The 19,075-nt window shown below is 46.2% G+C and overlaps 1 protein-coding gene and 1 long non-coding RNA gene across 9 annotated transcripts in view; one reads left to right on the forward strand and one right to left on the reverse strand.

The window, feature by feature from the left end:
• The window catches only part of ARHGEF2 (Rho/Rac guanine nucleotide exchange factor 2), a 110,989-nt gene that overhangs the window by 81,929 nt on the left and 9,985 nt on the right, over positions 1-19,075 (reverse strand). For 4 of the 8 annotated variants that reach the window (XM_083589345.1, XM_083589343.1, XM_083589346.1 and 1 more), the window contains exons 2-6: positions 14,895-15,381; positions 9,503-9,841; positions 4,446-4,617; positions 3,425-3,536; positions 1,278-1,317 (exon numbers count right to left, since the gene is read on the reverse strand). In XM_083589345.1, coding sequence (XP_083445471.1) covers positions 1,278-1,317; positions 3,425-3,536; positions 4,446-4,617; positions 9,503-9,783 — 605 coding nt within the window. In that variant the 5' untranslated portion in view covers positions 9,784-9,841; positions 14,895-15,381. Of the gene's footprint in view, positions 1-1,277; positions 1,318-3,424; positions 3,537-3,966; positions 4,028-4,445; positions 4,618-9,502; positions 9,842-10,420; positions 10,474-11,723; positions 11,756-14,894; positions 15,382-19,075 lie in introns of those variants that run through there. The other 4 variants (XM_083589337.1, XM_083589342.1, XM_083589347.1 and 1 more) reach the window with 4 other exon arrangements.
• LOC310750986 lies at positions 15,319-16,575 on the forward strand. The gene is made up of 2 exons (XR_014542363.1): positions 15,319-15,402; positions 15,504-16,575. It is a non-coding gene; the product is annotated as an uncharacterized lncRNA (long non-coding RNA).

A 19,075-nucleotide genomic window follows, 5' to 3' on the forward strand; every position in this document is an offset into this window, starting at 1 on the left:
TGAATTTATTTATTGAATTTTATTTATTGAATTTATATACAGTGGTACCTCTGGTTGAGAACTTAATTCGTTCTGAACTTAATTCGTTCTTAACCTGAAACTGTTCTTAACCTGAAGCACCACTTTAGCTAATGGGGCCTCCTGCTGCCACCGCACCGCCGGAGCACGATTTCTGTTCTCATCCTGAAGCAAAGTTCTTAACCCGAGGTACTATTTCTGGGTTAGCGGAGTCTGTAACCTGAAGCGTATGTAACGCGAGGTACCACTGTATCGCCCTATACCCGGAGGTCTCAGGGGGGCTCACAGAACATATTTTTCTCCAAGGAGCTCAAGATGGCATATATGGTTCTCCCCCTCATTTAATCTTCACAGCAACCCTGCAAGGTAGGTAAGGCTGAGAGGAGTGACAGTCCCATGGCCACATAGTGAGCTTCATAGCCAAGTGGGGATTTGAACCCTCATCTCTCAGGTCCTAGTCCAACACTCCAACCACCATGCTATACTGGCTCTTAACTGGCTCAGCAACTAGATTTTGTAGTCGGGGTGGCAATTATTTTCCTTGTCACCCAAGGTCACATTGAGCTACATGGCTGAGGGGATTTGAACCCTGGTTTCTTCCAGGTCCTAGCCCGGCACTCTAACCACTGCACCACACTGTTTTATTTTATCAAACAGATTGGGGGGGGGATTCTTACACATAGGTCAGGGTTCGAGCATGCATTTTTCTACATGATTTTCACTAACATGCACATTTATATGCAGGCTTTACCCCAGTATATGCATTTTGGTACACATGACTTGGTTGGAGAACTGCACTGCAAAATTCAGAGAAGTGTAGGTTTCAAAGGAGGGCTGCATCTCTAGCTCTCCACGTCTACCCTAAAGTACTTGGCCTACACATATCCCTGGTTGCTTTCTTTTTTGTATCCTCCCCACCCCACTGCCTGCAGACCTCTAAAAATAAAACTGGTGCCAGTGATCCCTAGAGGGTAGGGGAGAAGGAGGTTTTCCTGGAGCATCAAGGGACCGTCAGTGGGGAAGATTTAGCATTAGTGATAATTAAACAGCTACAATTCTCCCCTTCAAAGTTAGACCTGTTATGGAAAAGTTGGATTACACATCTGAGCAGTGCAAAGAGAATCGTGCAAGTGCGGCCATATCAGCCAAACAATGCTGCCATTCCCCTTGAGATCAAGGACTCCCAGGTCAGGAGCTGAGCTACGAGCTCAAATCCCACCACCCTCAGTCATATCTGAAGGGCAAGAAGTGTGACTCACCCATTCGACAGGCTCACAGTGTCACCATAAAGGGAGATCCCTGGCAACGGAAGGGAGAAGAGACATATTTTATCTACTTGAATGACAAGGTATATATCCCACCTTTCTACTTCAGAAAGTCCTCATGTGTTACCCGCTTTAAAATCACAACAGTGAAATATCAACAATAAAAACCATGAAAACAAAACTGACAGCGACAAGGAGGGTGATTCCAGATGGGGGGCAGATCTTAATGCTGGAAATGGGTTGTTGAGATATCATAGAATCAGAATTGTAAATGTCAAGCCCCTGAAACACAAGAATATGCAATTGTCCCTTATGGGGATCAAACCTGCAACCTTGGCATAATCATTGCACAGGGCTTGTTTGCAACAAGTCCCCCCCCTCTTCTTATACAAATATTGAGGCACATGGTCACCCAGAACTACCAGTATATGCAAATGTCTGCCCCATTTAAGACTATAGAACCTTTATTCTTAATAATAATGGGACTCACAGGGGGATAATACTTTTATTTTTACATGTCTTTATTATTTTTGTATTTTTATTTATTATTTGTAAAAGCAATCTTTACATGAGTTAATATTTTATTATCCATTTGGAGCTGTGTTGTATTTTTATACTTTTGACCTTCTGATCAGTCATACTTTACAGTTTATATTTTTTATTCTTTGTTTCTTCTCTTTTTGTTATGTTTGTACATTTTGTTGCTGTTAATAATAAATTAATACTTTAAAAACAAGTTTTTTTGAACACTGGATTTTCATACAAAAGATAAATCCAGATTTTTAGGGAGGGGGGATATGGACTAGCATTTTGATGCCAATAATGGTGCCTGGGGGCTGCAAAAAAAAAAAACTTGCAAGCATGAGCAGCCCCCATCACACAATAAACCTCCACCTAGAAGCCCCACAACTAAAGCAGCAGCATAAGCAGAGCGAAACTGCCGAAGTTAATTACTGGTTAAAACCCCAGCAGTACAGAACAGGGAACAACAACAGGGACATCTCCCTGGAGAGGGAATTTCAGAGGTGGAGTGGAATTGCAGAGAGCACCCCCTCTCCAGTCACAACCCCACCTGACTTTCAAAGGCAGCTGGCAGCTGGATGAAGACCTCATCTCAGAAGAGAGTCTTACCTGGAGGGAAGGCTTCACCTGAGAGAGCAGGTGGTCCTTCAGACACCACCTGCTCTTGGTCTGTTTTGGTGTCTGAACATGCAAGAACCCCACAGAGGGAGCAACAAGGAGCGGCTAGACGCTAGAGGCTCAGTGGTAGAACATCGACTCTGCATGCCTAGGGCTGAACCCAGGCTCCAGAAAATCCTACTTTTTAAAAACACAGTGGAACAACTGTGCAATTTTCCCAGGTGTAATGACCCATTGCGCAGCTATTCAACAGCCTGGCTAGCCAGTTAAGCCTGTATAGATTGCTCTAGACATTTCCCTTTCTATGATCCATCTCTCCTCTCTAGGAATCATCACTTAACCCAGTGCTTCCCTAATGTTTTAAGGCCACCACACCCGTGGTTCCATAACCTCACCTCCAGTGCCCCTTGCCCTAAAAAACATTGTTCAGAATAGCAGTTTGCACAACCCACTATGGAAGATAGTAACACAAAAGAATTCAAAACACTAACAATTAATTGCACATTCGTTCAAAATTTAGTTAAAATTATTCAGTTTAATTAATTCAACAAAACTGATGAATTTGATCCAACGACACCACCAGCACCCCACTCAGGAAATTCCACCACCCCCTCAGGTAGCACTACCACCTACATTGGGAATCACTAAAAGAGAATCACTTCCCTTTTCACATAGCATACCCTTTATATTGTTTTCTTCCCTGTGCCCCCCCCCCGCCCAAACTGCACTTGGGGTGGCTAATCATGATCAGGAGTGCTGTGAGGGCAAAAGCCAGCATTTAACCCTTCCCATCCTCACCAAAGCCTAGTGAAAATCACTCTCCCTTTCCCCTCACAAACATATGGGGCTGGGGAAAGTGCACCAGCCTGGCTACAGAATGTTATTTGGATTCCAGAGGTCTGGAACCAGAGTTTCAATTCCACTTCCAGGATAGCAGTAATTGGGTGCTGCTTAATGGTCCACGCCTAGAAATGCCCCACCCCACGAATCTCCACACTCACCATCTGCTTCTGCCGGGTAGCTGTCGATGCCACTCATGGAAACAGATTTGGACAGAGAGCTGCCATTGGAGTTCTGGGATGCATGATATGCTTGCATCCTCTTGGCATGTTCCTGAAAATGAGAGCGGGCTATTAATGTCACAAACACCACCACCAGCCCTGGGCAAAGGATTCCTCACTTCAGCAGCAGGAGGGCATAGAAATCTGGGGGACATACACTCTACCGATCTAAAGCCCAGCTTACTACTTCTCTAGCTTTCAGTAAACTAAAAGCTACCCACTTCTTCATTATTATTTCAGAAGTCACCCATGGCCGGTCCTTAATGAAACTTGGCTGAAACTAAGTTTTGATACAGGCTGAAGTGAGGGGAAGATAAAACCACATTCTTAATATGACGTTCTACCACTTTTAGCAACCATTATGACAACAACAAAGGAGAATATGCAAGAGCTTATTTTCAGTCACTAAACCTGCTTGAAATGCCATGGGATCCCCTAAAGCATCTGAAACTGGATATTCATTCTTTCATTGACATGGATACCTGTGAGCTAAATGGGTCCAGAGGGCTTCTCTCTCCACACAGGTGTACAGCTCCTAGGGCCCCAGCCAACAGCCAGAGCAGGAGCAGTTGAGAATTCTGTTCCAACTGCCAGCTGCCCAGGGACTGCAACAGCCAAAGGGGAGGGTCACTCTGGCCTCTAACCCTAGGCTGGGGGAGCAAGGGGCACTGAGCCACTGCACTGCCTCCATCCCTGCAAGGGAAAATCAACCTGGCCCTGAAGGGGAGATCCAAATGACTGTCAACATCTTGCTGCCTCATTCTAGCATGATCAAATCAATCCCTCCTGTAAGTTCCTTCTGTCTAATATGACCCTTTTGTTTCTTATCCTTTTTCATCTGTAAGCCAGGCGTCTACGTACAGCGTCTTTCACCAACATTTTGCATCCTAAATTTTAACAAAATGACCTTTAGGGGGGTCTGGAAAGTGGGAATAAAAAAAATCTAAACATACATCCGTACCTGAGAGAATTCCTGGTCATCCTCCTCTTCATCCTGAGAGAGCATGGACTCCGTCTCATCGTTGCTACGGATGATAGGGGCTCGGCGAGGGTCCCTTTGGCTCTGAGGATGTCCGTCCAGTTGCTCGGTGGAGGAGTCAACTTCCTCGAGGGCTAGTCCTTTCATACTCATGCTGGAAAGGAAGCCAATCAGACAGTCAAGAGCTTAAATGTGATCCCATGTTGAGCTACCCACACCCAGTTATAAAGGACCTTCCCACTGCAGACTCAAACCTGAGCACAGATATAGGAGGGTACAACTGCTAAAATAGTGGTTGCACCAAGTTCATATGCACAGCCTGATATCAGTTTCCCAACTTGCCATGCACTCATGTGCGGGCCAGCTAGCCAAACCAGTGTAGCATAGAGGTTAGTGTGCTAGGCCAAGACCTTGGAGGCCACACAGCTGCGAGAACCGTGGCCTCCAAGGTCTTGGCCCAGCACACTAACTTCTATGCCACACTGGTTTGGCTGGCTGGCCTGCACACGAGTGCATGGCCATACTCACTATACTCACCAGAGCTTGCTGGACTTGACATCCATCAGAAACCCAGCAAATCCCTTCTGTGCGTAATGTGATTTTTGTCTCTCTCCCACCACCACCTTCCCAAAGCTCTTGAGAAGCTGCTTCTAACTTGTAGAGGCACACTTCCTTCTCTAGAGCTCCCCACCACTGAAAACATTTGCAGAAGTGGGGAGAGTTTCAGTCTTTCCAAGCAACTCTTTTTGCAGAGAAAGCGAAGACAAGGGGGGGGTGGCGCTGGAAATCCCAAGTGGGTTTGTCCTCAAGTCAGAGGCAGAGGAGCCATACTTTAATATATGCTATTTAATTCTATTATTATTATTATTATTATTATTATTATTATTATTATTACTACAACAATTTATTCTATGCCCTTCACCCTAAGGTCCCAGGGTGGGCTACAACAATTAAACCACAATATTAAAAACAGTTTTAAGCAACTTACAAACACAGAAACAAGGTGGGCCCTAAAACATACATTTCAAGGGTCAAAGGTCAGGGTAAAGATCCGCTAAACTTGGCGCCAAAGATGGTAGGGAAGAAGGTGGTATTTTAAGTTTTGGGGGATCTGAATTGTTTAGGGTTTTGAACGCTAAGGTGAGCACCTTTAATTGTGCCTGGAAGCGAACAAGCAGCTGTTTCAAAACACAGGTGTTAAAGGGAACCCCAGCCAGAAATCTGACTGCAGCATTTTGTCAGACGTCAAGGTTCAATAGTTAAAAAGGCATGATAAAGTTAATTTTAAAAATTGCCTTATACAGAGTCAGACAAATTGGCCCATCTTGGTATTGCTTACATCGAATGGCAGTGGCTCTCTAGATTTTTCAGGCAGGGGGCATTCCTAGCCCTACTTGGGGAAGCCAGGGATTGAACCAATGTCTTCAAATCTCCCTGCAAACAAATTAGGATGCTCAATGAACAGGTTGTCTGGAATAGACCGTAGCAAGAAAACGCCTTGCTGCCAGCAGGGGGCAACCCAAGACTGGTTTGGATGGGATCATCCAACCAAGCTGAGTTTGGGAAGATCCCCACTCCACGCCACAGAGTTCAGGTGCTTCCAGGTGCAAGTTTACAGTCAAGGGTTGGAATAGCAGTGAAAACGGTAGCTGGAAAAATGGGTACATGTACAAATTCCATACACAGAGTGGGGCTGGGGGGAGCAGACCTGAGACAGCCCCCCTGTGTGGAAGCAGCCAACTCACACAGCACATAAATTCTGGGGGATTTGCTGCCACAAGGTGCAGTGATGGCTGCAAACTTAGACAACTTTAACAGGAGGTCAGACAAATTCATATAGAATTCAGAAGGTTATCAATGGCTACCAGTCACAATGGCAATGTTTCTTTCACTTATTTATTGCATTTATATCCTACCTTTTCCCTCCATGGAGCTGAAAGTGGGTCTCCCCCTCCTCCTTTAATCCCCCACAACAATCTTGCAAGGTAGGTTAAGCCAAAAGGCAGTGACTGTCTGAAGGCCACCCTGTGAGCTTCATGGCCTGGTGGAAATTTGAATCCTGGTCTCTCCTAGGTCCATGTCCAACACTCTAACCACTGCACCACACTGGCTTGATGTTTTACCTCTTCTATCAGATGTGGCCAGGGTCAGAAGCAAAAGTGGGCAGAGCAATAGATGTGTACAGTAGGGTACATTCTTCTGTACACACACACACCTCTCTATGCAGGCAAGCAAGAGGCATTAACACAGTCCAAGGACACATTCCAGCCAGGTAAGAGCACTTGATGTAGGTGAGCAGCAGAGCCAGTGAGTGGCTATGCCCAAAGGCAGGACCCAGAGAGGCCTGGAGGGCTCTATTTGCTTACACACCCACACACCCTGAGCCTGAGATCTCACATGCCTGCTTTATGATGCTGGGTCCCAAGAGCTTCCAAATTTTACAGTAGTTTGGACCATTTTCTTCGCATTTCCTAGCTAGCTGAAGAAGTGAACTATTTTGAGCACCTGCAGGGAGCTAGGCCCTCATCACTGCAGGCTGTACAATTAAACTGGATTTGGTGTTCTTTTGCAACAAACCCATCCTCCACCCCCGGAAAGAAACCTGGAGGTTTTCATAGTAAGGAAAGTCACAGGAAAATGCACCAGACAGTGTGAAATAACAATTGCTTGATGTAACATCTTATACCCTTCCCCACAAATGAGAATGAATACAGTGGTTCCATGGTTTACAAACTTAATCCGTTCCAGAAGTCCGTTCTTAAACCAAAGGCATGCTTTCCCATAGCAGCAGGGGACTCAATTTACAAATGGAACAGACTCAACAGGAAGCAAAACATGTTCTGCTTCCAACGCAAAGTTCACAAACCAAAACACCTACTTCCAAGTTTGCAGCATTCTTAAACCAAGTTGTTCATAAACTAAGCTGTTCTTAAACCAAGGTACCACTGTACTCAATAAGCAGCCCAATGTTCCATAACCATCACCCCGCAAACAAATCTGGATGAATGCCAAGAAAGCAGCCTTTCTGTGGTGTGGATGATGGTTTTGTGTGGACACCCCACAACCATTCTATATTAAATGGTTTGTGTAGGAGCAGCCACAGGGTGCTCCCAGATGACCTGTTTATTAAGCATTCAATCCTGATTTATTTATTTTTTGAAGGGAGGTTAGATGGCAAAGAAAGTGTTATTCCATATTTTCTATTGCATTTGCTCAATACTTATTTTCTCATCACTCATTACTGCAAAAAGTTTGATCACGGGGGCAAGCAAATTCGTTGGAATGTGATTGAATGCCTACCTGAAGTTAGTCTGTATTTGTGAGCTTCTACTAAAATACATGAGCACAAGAACTGAGGTGCATCGTATTTCCCACTAAGATATTTAACAGAGTGTCTGAAACCTGAAAAACAATGGTGCTTGTAACAAGGCAAAAACGGGGGCAGAAACCTGGATCAGAAAATAGGAGCTGTCCTAAGTAAAGAGTGGCAGTTGAAGTGTGTGTGTGTGTGTGTGTGTGTGTGTGTGTGAGAGAGAGAGAGAGAGAGAGAGAGAGAGAGAGAGAAAGAGAGAGAGAGACTGAATAGAGCACTTCCAGGTGTGGGTTTATTGTGAGATGGGTGCTCCTCACGCAGGCAATGATTGATTGATTGGCCTGCATAGCCCACCTTTTTCTCCTAGGAGCTCAAGGTGGTGTACAGAGTTCTTTCCCTCTTGATTTAATCCCTACAACAATCCTATGAGGTAGGTTAGATTGAGAGGTAGGGACTGGCCCATGGTCACCCAGGCAGCTTCATGTGGCCGAGTGGGGATTTGAACCCTGGTCTCCCAGCTCCTACTCTGATACTCTAACCACCAGCTCTCAGCATCCACAAGACCTCATTAGTATCAAAACACCATCTTGTATTTCTACCCCACCCCAAATTTATTCCAGATCTACCCTTTCAGTTACAAAAAAACCCACCCTGTGTTGCCCACAATGCATTTGCAATATCTGCTGCCTTCTGGAGCAACCAGTAGAAGCCTGGGATATGCTCAGCCCTGCTTAAAGACCACCTTTTCCTGAGTGAGGTCAGCTTCTGGCCTGAACAAGCACCTGACATAGTTTTCCACTCAGGGTCAAGCCCTAGCACCACCCTTGCGATAAATTCAGTCTCCCCCACCCTTGCCAGCCTAGCTGTTTTAAGCTCTTAAAAGAGTACAAAGGCTCCCTGAACATGGAACTAGCTAGAACCTCAGAGCCTAAACTCTCCTACAGAAACAGTGCGACAGATTTGCAGCCCCAGAAGCCAAGGCTTTGTCCAGACACCATAGATCAGGAAGGGCTGTTTTCCAAGACAGGCTGCTGAGAGGGAGAGATAAAAGGGGAACAAAAGCAGCAGAGACTGATGGGAAGACCAAAAAGAGACACAGGACTTCAGAAAAAGAAGCTGGGCATCACTTGCAGAATCTGAAAGACTTTTCCCTCAAATGAGATTTTTCAGGGGAGTCCTTCTCTCAGCCCCATCACCCTCAGAGGCATGCTTGGTGGGCTAACAGGAGAGGGCCTTCTCAGCGGCTGCTCCCAAGCTTTCAAACTCCCTTCCTACAGAAGTTAGACTGGCTCCTTCTTTGTTTTCCTTCTGCCAGCAGGTGAAGATTTTCCTGTTCCAACAGTTCTTGGAAATGAACTGTTTTTAAGCAATTATCTGATAGTTCTTATATGTAGTTTTAAGTCTACCCATGTTTAATTGTTGTTTAATTATTGTCTGTCCCCCTCCCCCCGGTCTCTATTTTATCTGAAAGCCGCCTTGAGTCCCTGTCAGAGAGGTGAGATATAAATAAATAAATAACTCTCATCATCATCTACCCTCTTGAAAGGACACTAGGATCGCATCCACATTACCTGTTTACCCAGCTTTCTTCCTGATTCATTTGCAGGGTGGTTATACTCGGATGATTACGTGAGTTGCTCACTGAGCATCCATCCTGATTTGTTTGCATTCACCACAGACAGACAGATGAATGACCAATTACATTTCTGATATTACTATGGTTTACCTTCGCTGGTCAAAATCCGGGTCATCCTCAAGCACTTTCCCTGGCTCCCAGCTGTGTCTCCGGAAGGAGTCGTAGGCATGTCCAGAACTCCCAAGGATGCCCAACCTGCGCATGTTAACACCCAGGAATCGACCTTCCTCCTCCTCTTCTTCCTCTTCCATCTCTTCCCAGCCTCCTGCGGGAGGCTCCACAGCTGACAAGCAGCGGCGCTTCTGGACCCGTGAAGGGCAAGGGGTGCATTCACAGGGGCTCAGGACCAGCTCGGAGGCAGAACTGCTCATTCCCCAAGGAGCTTGTGGATCCAAAAGGCAGAAAGGCTTTGCAGAATGAAAAGGGGGGCTGGAGAAAGAGGGTGCTGATGTTAAAAAAAGAGCATAGCCCAGCTTGCAAAAACCATCACACATTTTTATTACCCTTGTACATACTATTGTATCAGTTTACCTGCAAAATCCACTCAACCACTTCTATCTATGGAACTGGCACTGTTACAGGTGCTACATAATACCTGTTCTGCATTGGTGAGAAATTAGGCTTTTTTTTAGTGTGGTGGCACCCACACTTTGGAACTCCCTGTCAATTGATATCAGGCAGGCATCTTCAGTGTAATGTCTTGGTGTTTTTTTGAGGTTTTAAAGAGTTGTTTTTAGCTGTTTTTAGCACCAATAATTTTATTGTTTTAGTCTTTTGTAAACTGCTTTACAGGTTGTTGTTTTATTTTTTTACCATCAAGCAGTGTCTACATGTTACTCATTTATTTCACTTGGTCCTGAAATAAATGGAAAGATCCAACTCTGTAAAGATGCCCTGCCTGATGACTCTCTCACAAGCCCCTTATTCAGGCAGAATCAATACATGGAGGTGGGGGGGGGTGTGCCAGGATCATGCCTGCTGACCCTACCCACATCAACAGGCTCATACCTATGTAGGCAGCAGCACAGTTCAGGAAACACAACCATCGTGGAAAGGCAGGGCTAATGGGCGCAAACCCAATCTCACTCCTTTGCCTGGACAGGGCCGTACACACCGATTTGCAGGCCTGCCTGAGGCCTATTTAGTGCTGGCAAAGCGGGAACGCAATTTCTAGAGGAACCCAGAACTCCAACCATCAAATCTACACTAGGTTTGGGGGGACCTCAGGCCCAGGGGCCAAATGTGGACCTGCAGGCATCTCCCAAAATACATTTTGGGGTGCGGAGTGCAAAAATGCCTCAGCCCCTAGGAGTTGGCGGCCTTTGGAGCAGCTGTTTGTGAAAGGTGCCGAGAGTTCTTAAAAGCTCCTATTCCCCCTCAGCAGAGCTACAATTCCCAGTTACCCGGGAAGACAGATATGTTTGTTAAGCCACTCTGGGAAATGTAGCTTTCTTAAGGGAATAAGGGATTCCTAACAATACTCAACAAACTGCAGCACCCAACATTTATTTGGGGGAAGCCAGAGGGGCACCATAGTGCTTTAAATGTCTGGTGTGGATGTGCCTAGGCCAAATGCCTCATATACAGCTATAGGCCCTGGACCCCCATTATAAATGGATATTTTTTCCAAGATACCTTTGCAACATTATCATTCCTAAAGCTGGCCCGGAATAATTATAATTCCTGAGGCAACAACCCAAAGGGATCTGGTTTCTCACACACCACCAGCCTGGCATTGGCCATTCAGGCCTACCTCACAACTACCAGCCAGGCCTAGAGTTGCTACGCTTTCTTCCAAAATATTAAAGACCAGTGGGAGACTAGGGTTCAAATCCCCACTGGGTCATGAAGCTGACTGTTTGAGCTTGGGGGCCACCAGCCACTGCCTCTTTGCCTAATCTACCCCACAGGGTTGTTGTTGTTGTGGGGAGGGGGAGAATCATGTACTCCACCTCAAGTTCCTCGGCAGAAGGAGGGATATAAATGCAACTGAACAAATAAATATGCCATTCTACTTTCTTTTGTTTACTTTGGCAGGCAAATGGGAGAGCAAAAAGGAGGAAGGGGAGGCTCCCCCCCCCTTTTAAGTGCACTCCCTCCATTGCTGCCTTAGTTACTGATTAAACTTTGAAGAATTTTGGCAAAAGTGGGCTCTGTCTCCAGCGGCCGACGCCTGACCGTCTGGACCGGCAGACAAGGGGAACAGCATAGAGCCTCTGCATTGTTTGTGCAACGTTAATGGGGGGCATTAAAAGGGGAGACGGGTAAGACGGCAAAAAGAAACGCCAATTTAGATGGCACCTGCAGATACCTCAGAGGGGACGACATAGCAGGTGGGGAGAGCGGCCCAGAAATGGGCCACATTCACACCACACACAATACCTCTTTTAAGCAGTCATTGTTTCCCCTGGGAGCTGTAGTTTGGTAAGGGCGCTGAGCTACAATTCCCAGAGTGGTTTAACAATTCCCAGTGTGTTCCCCTTCACCAGAGTGGGAACTATAGTTCTGAGGGGGGATAGGAAATAGCAATGGAGTGAGCTTGGATCCACTGTCAGAGCCTGTAACCTGTCAGTTTGCATTTCTTAGTGCAGAAAGTATTGATCTGATGTGGAGAGATCTTTCCTATTCTAATTAATTCAAGAGGGTTCTGGAAGCTTCTCTGTGAGAAAGAAAAAAGCAGAAGGTTCGTGATGTTTGGGTTATTCCTTCAGAGAAGCTGAGAACAGCTGGTTTAAACTGGTTCTTCTTATCTTCTGTCAAGGTCATGCTGACTATAATAGCAAGGACAGAAGGAGCCTGGGTTTCTCTTTCTTTCTATCTCTCTTCCTTCTGATGTGGTGAGCTGCATGTAGTATGCTTAGTATTAAGATTTTAGACTTATTGTAAGTTATTGTAAGTTAGTTAAGTCTGCTGCAATTGGATTTCTAATGGACAGTGCCAATCCTGAATGTATTAGATTTGTGACCATTATGCTCATTTGCCTTCAGTAGCAGTAAAGCTCTGCTGGATGAAATATTCATTGCCTTTGGTCTATTTTTGGGAATCCTGCAACAGGTTTAAGTGGTCACTCTGCTAACTATACATTGGAATCTGCTCTGGATCAATACTGAGTAGAATTTCATGACATGACCCTCTCCCCGTAGCTCCAAGGGTCTAAAATTCCCATGGGTAGACCATTTAATTGAAGTTGTAAAAATATTTATACCTGTAACCAATTCATCTCTAAATGATTGTGCTTTAAAAATGAAATGATATGCGAAGAAAAGCTAGAATTTCAGTTCTGCAAACTAAGCAACTTTGTATAATTTACATCATATTGCATACGGGCCGTAGCTCAGTGGTAGAACATCTGCCCTGCCTGCAGAAGGCCCCAACTTCAATCCACAGCATCTTCAGGTAGGGCTAGAAGAGACTCCTGCCTCAGACCTTAGACAGCTGCTGCCAGTCAGTGCAGGCAATACTGAGTAAGAAAGGCCAATGGTCTTGACTCAGTAAAAGGCAGCTTCCTATGTTCTTAAAATCCTGCAAATTAATTTTCTGTTTTGCACAAGGAATTCTGGAGGCTCGCCAAATCTCTAGCCTGAGCATGGTGCATTAATGGATCATGAGTGTATATTCAAAGCCCAATGCCACCATTTTAATGAACAACTTTATTTCTGGTACTGCTGGCAGGGGCTGATGGGAGATGTAGTCCAAAACAGACTGGATCCTGGAGACAAAGGTCTGAGTTACATGTGAATTAAGAGTTTTGGGAGGTATGCAGGCCAGGGAAGTGTCACAGAGACTTCTTCTCCCACTGCTGATGCCCCAATCCAAATTGGGACCCTCTGCGGCTGCTTTTAAGTTTTTAAAAGAACTCCTCAGGTAACCTGATTGCAGTACTAATTGCCTGAATGCTTAGCTTGACCCAGTATTTAGGCAGAGGAAGTGTAAAAACAGAGTGAAACAATGTACTGCTTTCAACTGGGACCAAAATATTTTAGTAACTAAACTTTAGGATGCCAGACAAGGAACGTGGCTTCATGATTTTAGCCTTCATCTAAGCATTTCTTCACTTGGGAAGATTTGGGATTGGGGGGTGCGGTCAGGCGAGTTGTTAGAAATAAAACATCTTTTGTTAACCCAGCCATAGCACCAAATCTGTACAGCAAAGAGATGCCCGTCATAAAGCCCTGCTCAAACATTCCTTTGGCTTTGATCTTGCACTTAAACGGTTTTCTAACCCAGCTGGGGTCAGATGTGATCATAGTTTTGGAGAAACTGTGTCTCCAACAAGGGCCTAGCAAGAGCGCACCTGTCGGAATGGCAAGGGTGAAGGCAGAACCTGTTGGGTCACCCCAAAAGTTGCAAATTCCCCAACAAGGAAAACAAGCCCATGACATTGCATAGACTGTACATTGCTTTATACATTTATTTATAACGACTGGAATTCCTAGGGCTGCATTTTAGGGCAAAGACCTCACAAGGCAGGATACCCAACCCAAACAGTTTTAATTAACTCACAACAATCACCAAATGATAACGCAAAAATGATTAAAGATAGTAGCATACTTGAGTAGCCAACAGTTGCAGGGGGAAAGGTCAGGTGGGCCAAAGCGCAGAATGAACTCAGGCTTGCAAGAAAGGTTAAAAATGAAACTATACCTGCATATGTCTAAACCAGCCTTCCCCAGCGTGGTGCCCTGCTGACTGGGGGTGATGGGAGTTGTAGTCCAAAACAGCTTAAAGGCAACACGTTTGAAAGGGCTGATCTAAACACATGGGCAACTGCTCACCCCCTTACGATACTGACACCTCCCCTGTCTCCATGGAACGTTGCCCTTGCCTCTTCTCCCCCCCCTCCTTTTTTCGTCACAGTCAAAAAAATTAAAAGTGTAGACTCCTTGGGGCAGAGTGTTAGCCTTTCTGAATGAAGCACCACATACACACCATACATTTAAAGCGCTATGATACCACTTTAAACCATCATGGCTTCCCCTGGGAGTTGTAGTTTGGTAAGGGCACTTAGTTGTTAGGAGACACCCTCCCTCCATTCCCTTCCCAGAGCTACAATTCCTAGAGTGGTTTAATAATCAATCCCTCTTTCCCAGGGAACTCTGGGAATTGTAGCCCTTTGAGAGGAGTAGGGGTCTCCACACAACTCTGAGCACCCTTAACATACTACAGCTCCCAGAGTTCTTTGGGGCATGCCATGACTATTCAAAGTGCTATGTTACTGCTTTAAATGTAGGGCATGAACATGACTAGAGCTACAATTCCCAGCACACTTAACGAACTACAGCTCCCAGAAATTGCTAGTGGGGGAGCCATGACTTGTTTTAAAGAGGCATGAGACCGCTTTAAATGTAGTGTGGGTGTGGCCATGGATGGATACAATAGTTGCATCTTCCAGGAGGCCTGAACCCCCCAACTCCACCCCACCCCACCCCCCAGCTTCAGGAGGAAGCCTGTCCTAGGGCCGGAATAATTCACCTCTGCTCACCTGCTGTACTGCTCTCCCCGCCAGTGCCTTCCACAGAGTACGAGGATAAGTTGTGGGCAGGATTGCAGCTGCCCCTAGGATGGCTCAGGGTAGAAAAGGAAACAGGATGATCTCAGCTTCTTTCCTGTTTCCACAGTCAGCTGGTGGGAACTGGCATTTATCACCTGCACCATCAGCACTAAATCCTCCAGAAGGTCAGGGAGCCCCACGGTTCAGATATGGAGGAGGAGGACCATGGCAGCCAGCAGGGAAGACATCTTCTCGAGGAGAGAACCTCTTGGTACTATTATTTCAGTTTCTCTTGGCTGTAAGGAAACTTAAAGGAGGAAGGAAGACGGGCAGAAAGCGGCTCTTGGCTGCCCCACCGTTGGCTTCCTTCGGCCTGCTTCAGCCACTGCCCTCCTGATAGTCCACTTCCCCTCCAAGTCCCTCTTCTCAAAATCCACGTCTTCGTTTCTCCACTTCCTCCACAATCCTGGCCCTGGTTCTGAGAATTAAGAAAGGAGAGGTGAGCTTGCCATTATTATTATTATTATTATTATTATTATTATTATTATTATTATTATTATTATTTTGTCGTATTTCTATCCCACCTCTTTCTCCGAGCAGCTCAGAGTGATGTCCATGATTCTCCCCATCCTCATTTAATCCTCACCACAACAACAACAACAACCCTGTGAGGTAGGTTAGGCTGAGAGGCAATGATTGGCCCATGGTCACCACCCAGTGAGCTTCATGGCTGAGTGCAGGTTTGAACCCTCGTCTCCCAGGTCCTAGTCCAATAATCTAACCACTGGTGAGTGTGTGTGCATGTGTTGAGAGGGGTCCAACTGGGAGCCCATTGGGGGCTCCAAGTTAAGGCAAGCTTGGCATGTTGTTCCCAGGAGATCAGAACAGGGCTTCTTTAGTTAAACTGTGGAACTCCCTCCCACAGGAGCCAGTGATGACCACCAACTTGGATGGCTTTAAGAGAGGGCTGGACAAATTCATGAAGACGAATGGTTTAGCAATAACTCTGTAAGGGGAATATGGGTCTCCTAGGGGACTCTTGGCACCCTTAACAAGCTATATCACCCAAGATTCTTTGGGGGAAAGCCACGACTGTTCAAAGTGACACCTTAAATGTATGGTGTGAAGGTTTATCTGTGAGGGACAAACTACAGTTCCCAGGATGCTTTGCTTCAGATGACTGGGGTGTACACAGCGAGGCAGAGAGCCCATGAGCAAGCAGATTGCAGTGCCAGAGAGGGGAAGCAGGTCCAGGAGGGCTCTCCTCAGTGGGCGCCCTGCTGGAGGGTGGGTCGTGGGCAGGGCCCCCATCATGCTGACTCCCGGCACCAGCTCTGTAGAGAAAAGGTGTTCTGGGAGAGAGGAGGGGCGCCTGATGAGAAAGCCAAAGAAAAACCCCTAGTTAATCATTTTGCGTTCCAGAGTTGTGTGTTATCCTTTCTTTGAATAATGAAGTATGAGGTCAGAAGGCAGGGGTGATCTCAGCACCGAGGAGAGGGGAAAGGGAGTCAACTCTGACCACTTTTGGAGGAAGCGCTTCCATGGGAACCTCAGCAAGTGTACATAACAAAGCGGAGCCATGCTGCCAGGCTGGGCACCTGGAGAAGGGAATGGCAGGCAGAGGGGAAGGGAGAGCCAGTATAGCCCTCTGGATCTCTCTCTGCAATAGGGGGGAAGAAACCTTGCTTGGGGAAGGAAAAGCAAGCCATGAGAGCTCGTCCACACCTTGCTTGTGCCGTGCCTAAAATGCACAGTTCCGAGACGTTTTCTGCTTGTCTCGTGTTTTCTAAGTGGGGGTACAAGAGGTTTTTTGTTTGCCCTGTACTGCACACCCATCATAGAGTGACTATTCCAGCACCTGTAATAAACTATGGTTCCTATCATTCTTTGCGGGGAAATTGTGTGCTTTAAACATGCTTTGAATTAGTGCTGTGTACACAGGCTTAAAGTAAAGGTAAAGGTAAAGGCACCCCTGCCCGTACGGGCCAGTCGTGTCCGACTCTAGGGTTGTGCGCCCATCTCACTTAAGAGGCCGGGGGCCAGCGCTGTCCGGAGACACTTCCGGGTCACGTGGCCAGTGTGACGAAGCTGCTCTGGCGAGCCGGCACCAGTGCAGCACACAAAAACGCCGTTTACCTTCCCGCTATAAAGCGGTACCTATTTATCTACTTGCACTTAGGGGTGCTTTCGAACTGCTAGGTGGGTAGGAGCTGGGACCGAAAGACGGGAGCTCACCCCGCCACGGGGATTCGAACTGCCGACCATGCGATCGGCAAGCCCTAGGCGCTGAGGTTTTACCCACAGCGCCACCCACGTCCCTGTACACAGGCTTAGGACACTTTAAATGTGGAATCGCAAAGATCTGGGAATGAATCCCTCCTGCAAAATACAGTCTAGAGGTGCCCGCTGATGTTATGCGCTGTTTAAACTTTGCATTTATTTATTGTTTTGTTTTTTGTATGGAAATCTAAAACCGAACAACAATACTGGATTGGCTAACACTACTTTATCAACTTAAACCATCTCAAAAGTAACTATTGTGTTATTAAATTAGTAAAACACACCCAAACTTTTGGAGTCATTTCGATTGTACACAGATCCATTTTCCCACATGCACTTAAATTTGGATGGTTTGGGGGGCTTTACATACCTTTTTTATTGTTTGGGTGTCAAGTATGACCTCAGACTTATAGGACGATTTAAGTGGATTTACAATAACCCACAAAGCAAATTGAGTCAGAGATCTTACTAGGGGGCCTGTCCTGAACGAGTGTGAACTCTTTATACGGGCAGGTGTGCCTCTGAACACCTGAAAAGTGCGTTTTCCTACAAGTGTACAATTTCCAGTCCCCAAACATCTGGGGTTTCATGGGGGCTTATCTCCCAAGAAGTGTGCATCAGGTACGGACCCCATGTGAGAAGAACTAGGCTTCTAAAATATAAGAGCAAAACCTCTAAAATGTAGCCAGTGCAGTGTAGAGTATTGGACTAGGACCAGGGAGGCCTGGCTTCAAATCTCTGGCCACAAAGCTTGTTAGAGACTCCTCACAGGGTTGCTGACCGGATCACAGAGGAAAGGGATGGAATCTGACTGTACTTAGAGAAAGGGCAGGATGGCAACATATTAAAATAGATAAAGTAATGATTGTCCACCAATCTAACAAATTTGTAAGGGCCTGTTAAGCTCACACTGAGGCAGAGAAAATCCAATCAGGAGTTTAACAACAACAACAAAAACAGCCAAGAAGCGAACACAGTTTTAAGATTGTTCCAAGCTGAACTCATGATTCTTGGTCAGTCGCTTTACATTTCTATCATTCCTTTGTAGAAAAGCAATACACGATAACGGGCTATTTTACCGTAATTCTCCACCCAACCAACCAACAAGAAGACTTCCTTCCATGCCTTTCCTGCTACATCCAGGCTTTTCAAAGTCGCTTTGAGACATTCGGCTGCTTTCAGACCACAGTTGCCCTCAAAATATCTCAACACCGAAATGCTATTTTAGTCTCTGTATGGAAATTTAAGAGACACCCTTCAAGATCTGCATTTTAGAGTAAGAATTGCCAGTCCTGGGAGAGAAGGGAAAGTCACACTTTTTGTGTGTCTACCCAGGCTGCTAACCTGGACTTGCCCCAGGGTGGTGACTCATACAGAGACCTGATAAGAAGTCATAGGGTCATCTGAAGCCACTCCACAGCAAGTCAAGCCATTGGGTCCATCTGGCTCAGTACTCTGAGTGGCAACAGCTTTCCAAGGATTCAAGCAGGAGTCTGTCCCATCCCTACATGGAGATGCTGCTGGCGATTGAACCTGGAACCTTCTGCACACAAAGCATGTGTCCTACCACTCAGCCACAGACTTTCACCTGCTCCCTGTCTTCTGTGACGGCAGAGGAGGCCGAATCAGGAGTCACTGAATGACCCACATATTCCCGGTGCACAGAGACAGAGAATTATCCATCCAGCGAAGGCTGATTGGGAGATCAGCAACTCACACAGAGATGCAGCAGGTACTCCCCCCTGAAGGTGGGCATCCAGGAGCTTCTCGTGGCTTTATTTAACTCATTGGTGACTTTTTCTGAGCCCGGTGGCTGGGATCTGCTGGGTTAAGGACCTCCAGTAAAAAGAGAACCACAGCAAGAGTATCATCCTTGAGGGTCTTGGAAGGAA

This window comes from Podarcis filfolensis (assembly GCF_964270895.1).
Source record: "Podarcis filfolensis genome assembly, chromosome: 16".
NCBI lineage: Eukaryota > Metazoa > Chordata > Lepidosauria > Squamata > Lacertidae > Podarcis > Podarcis filfolensis.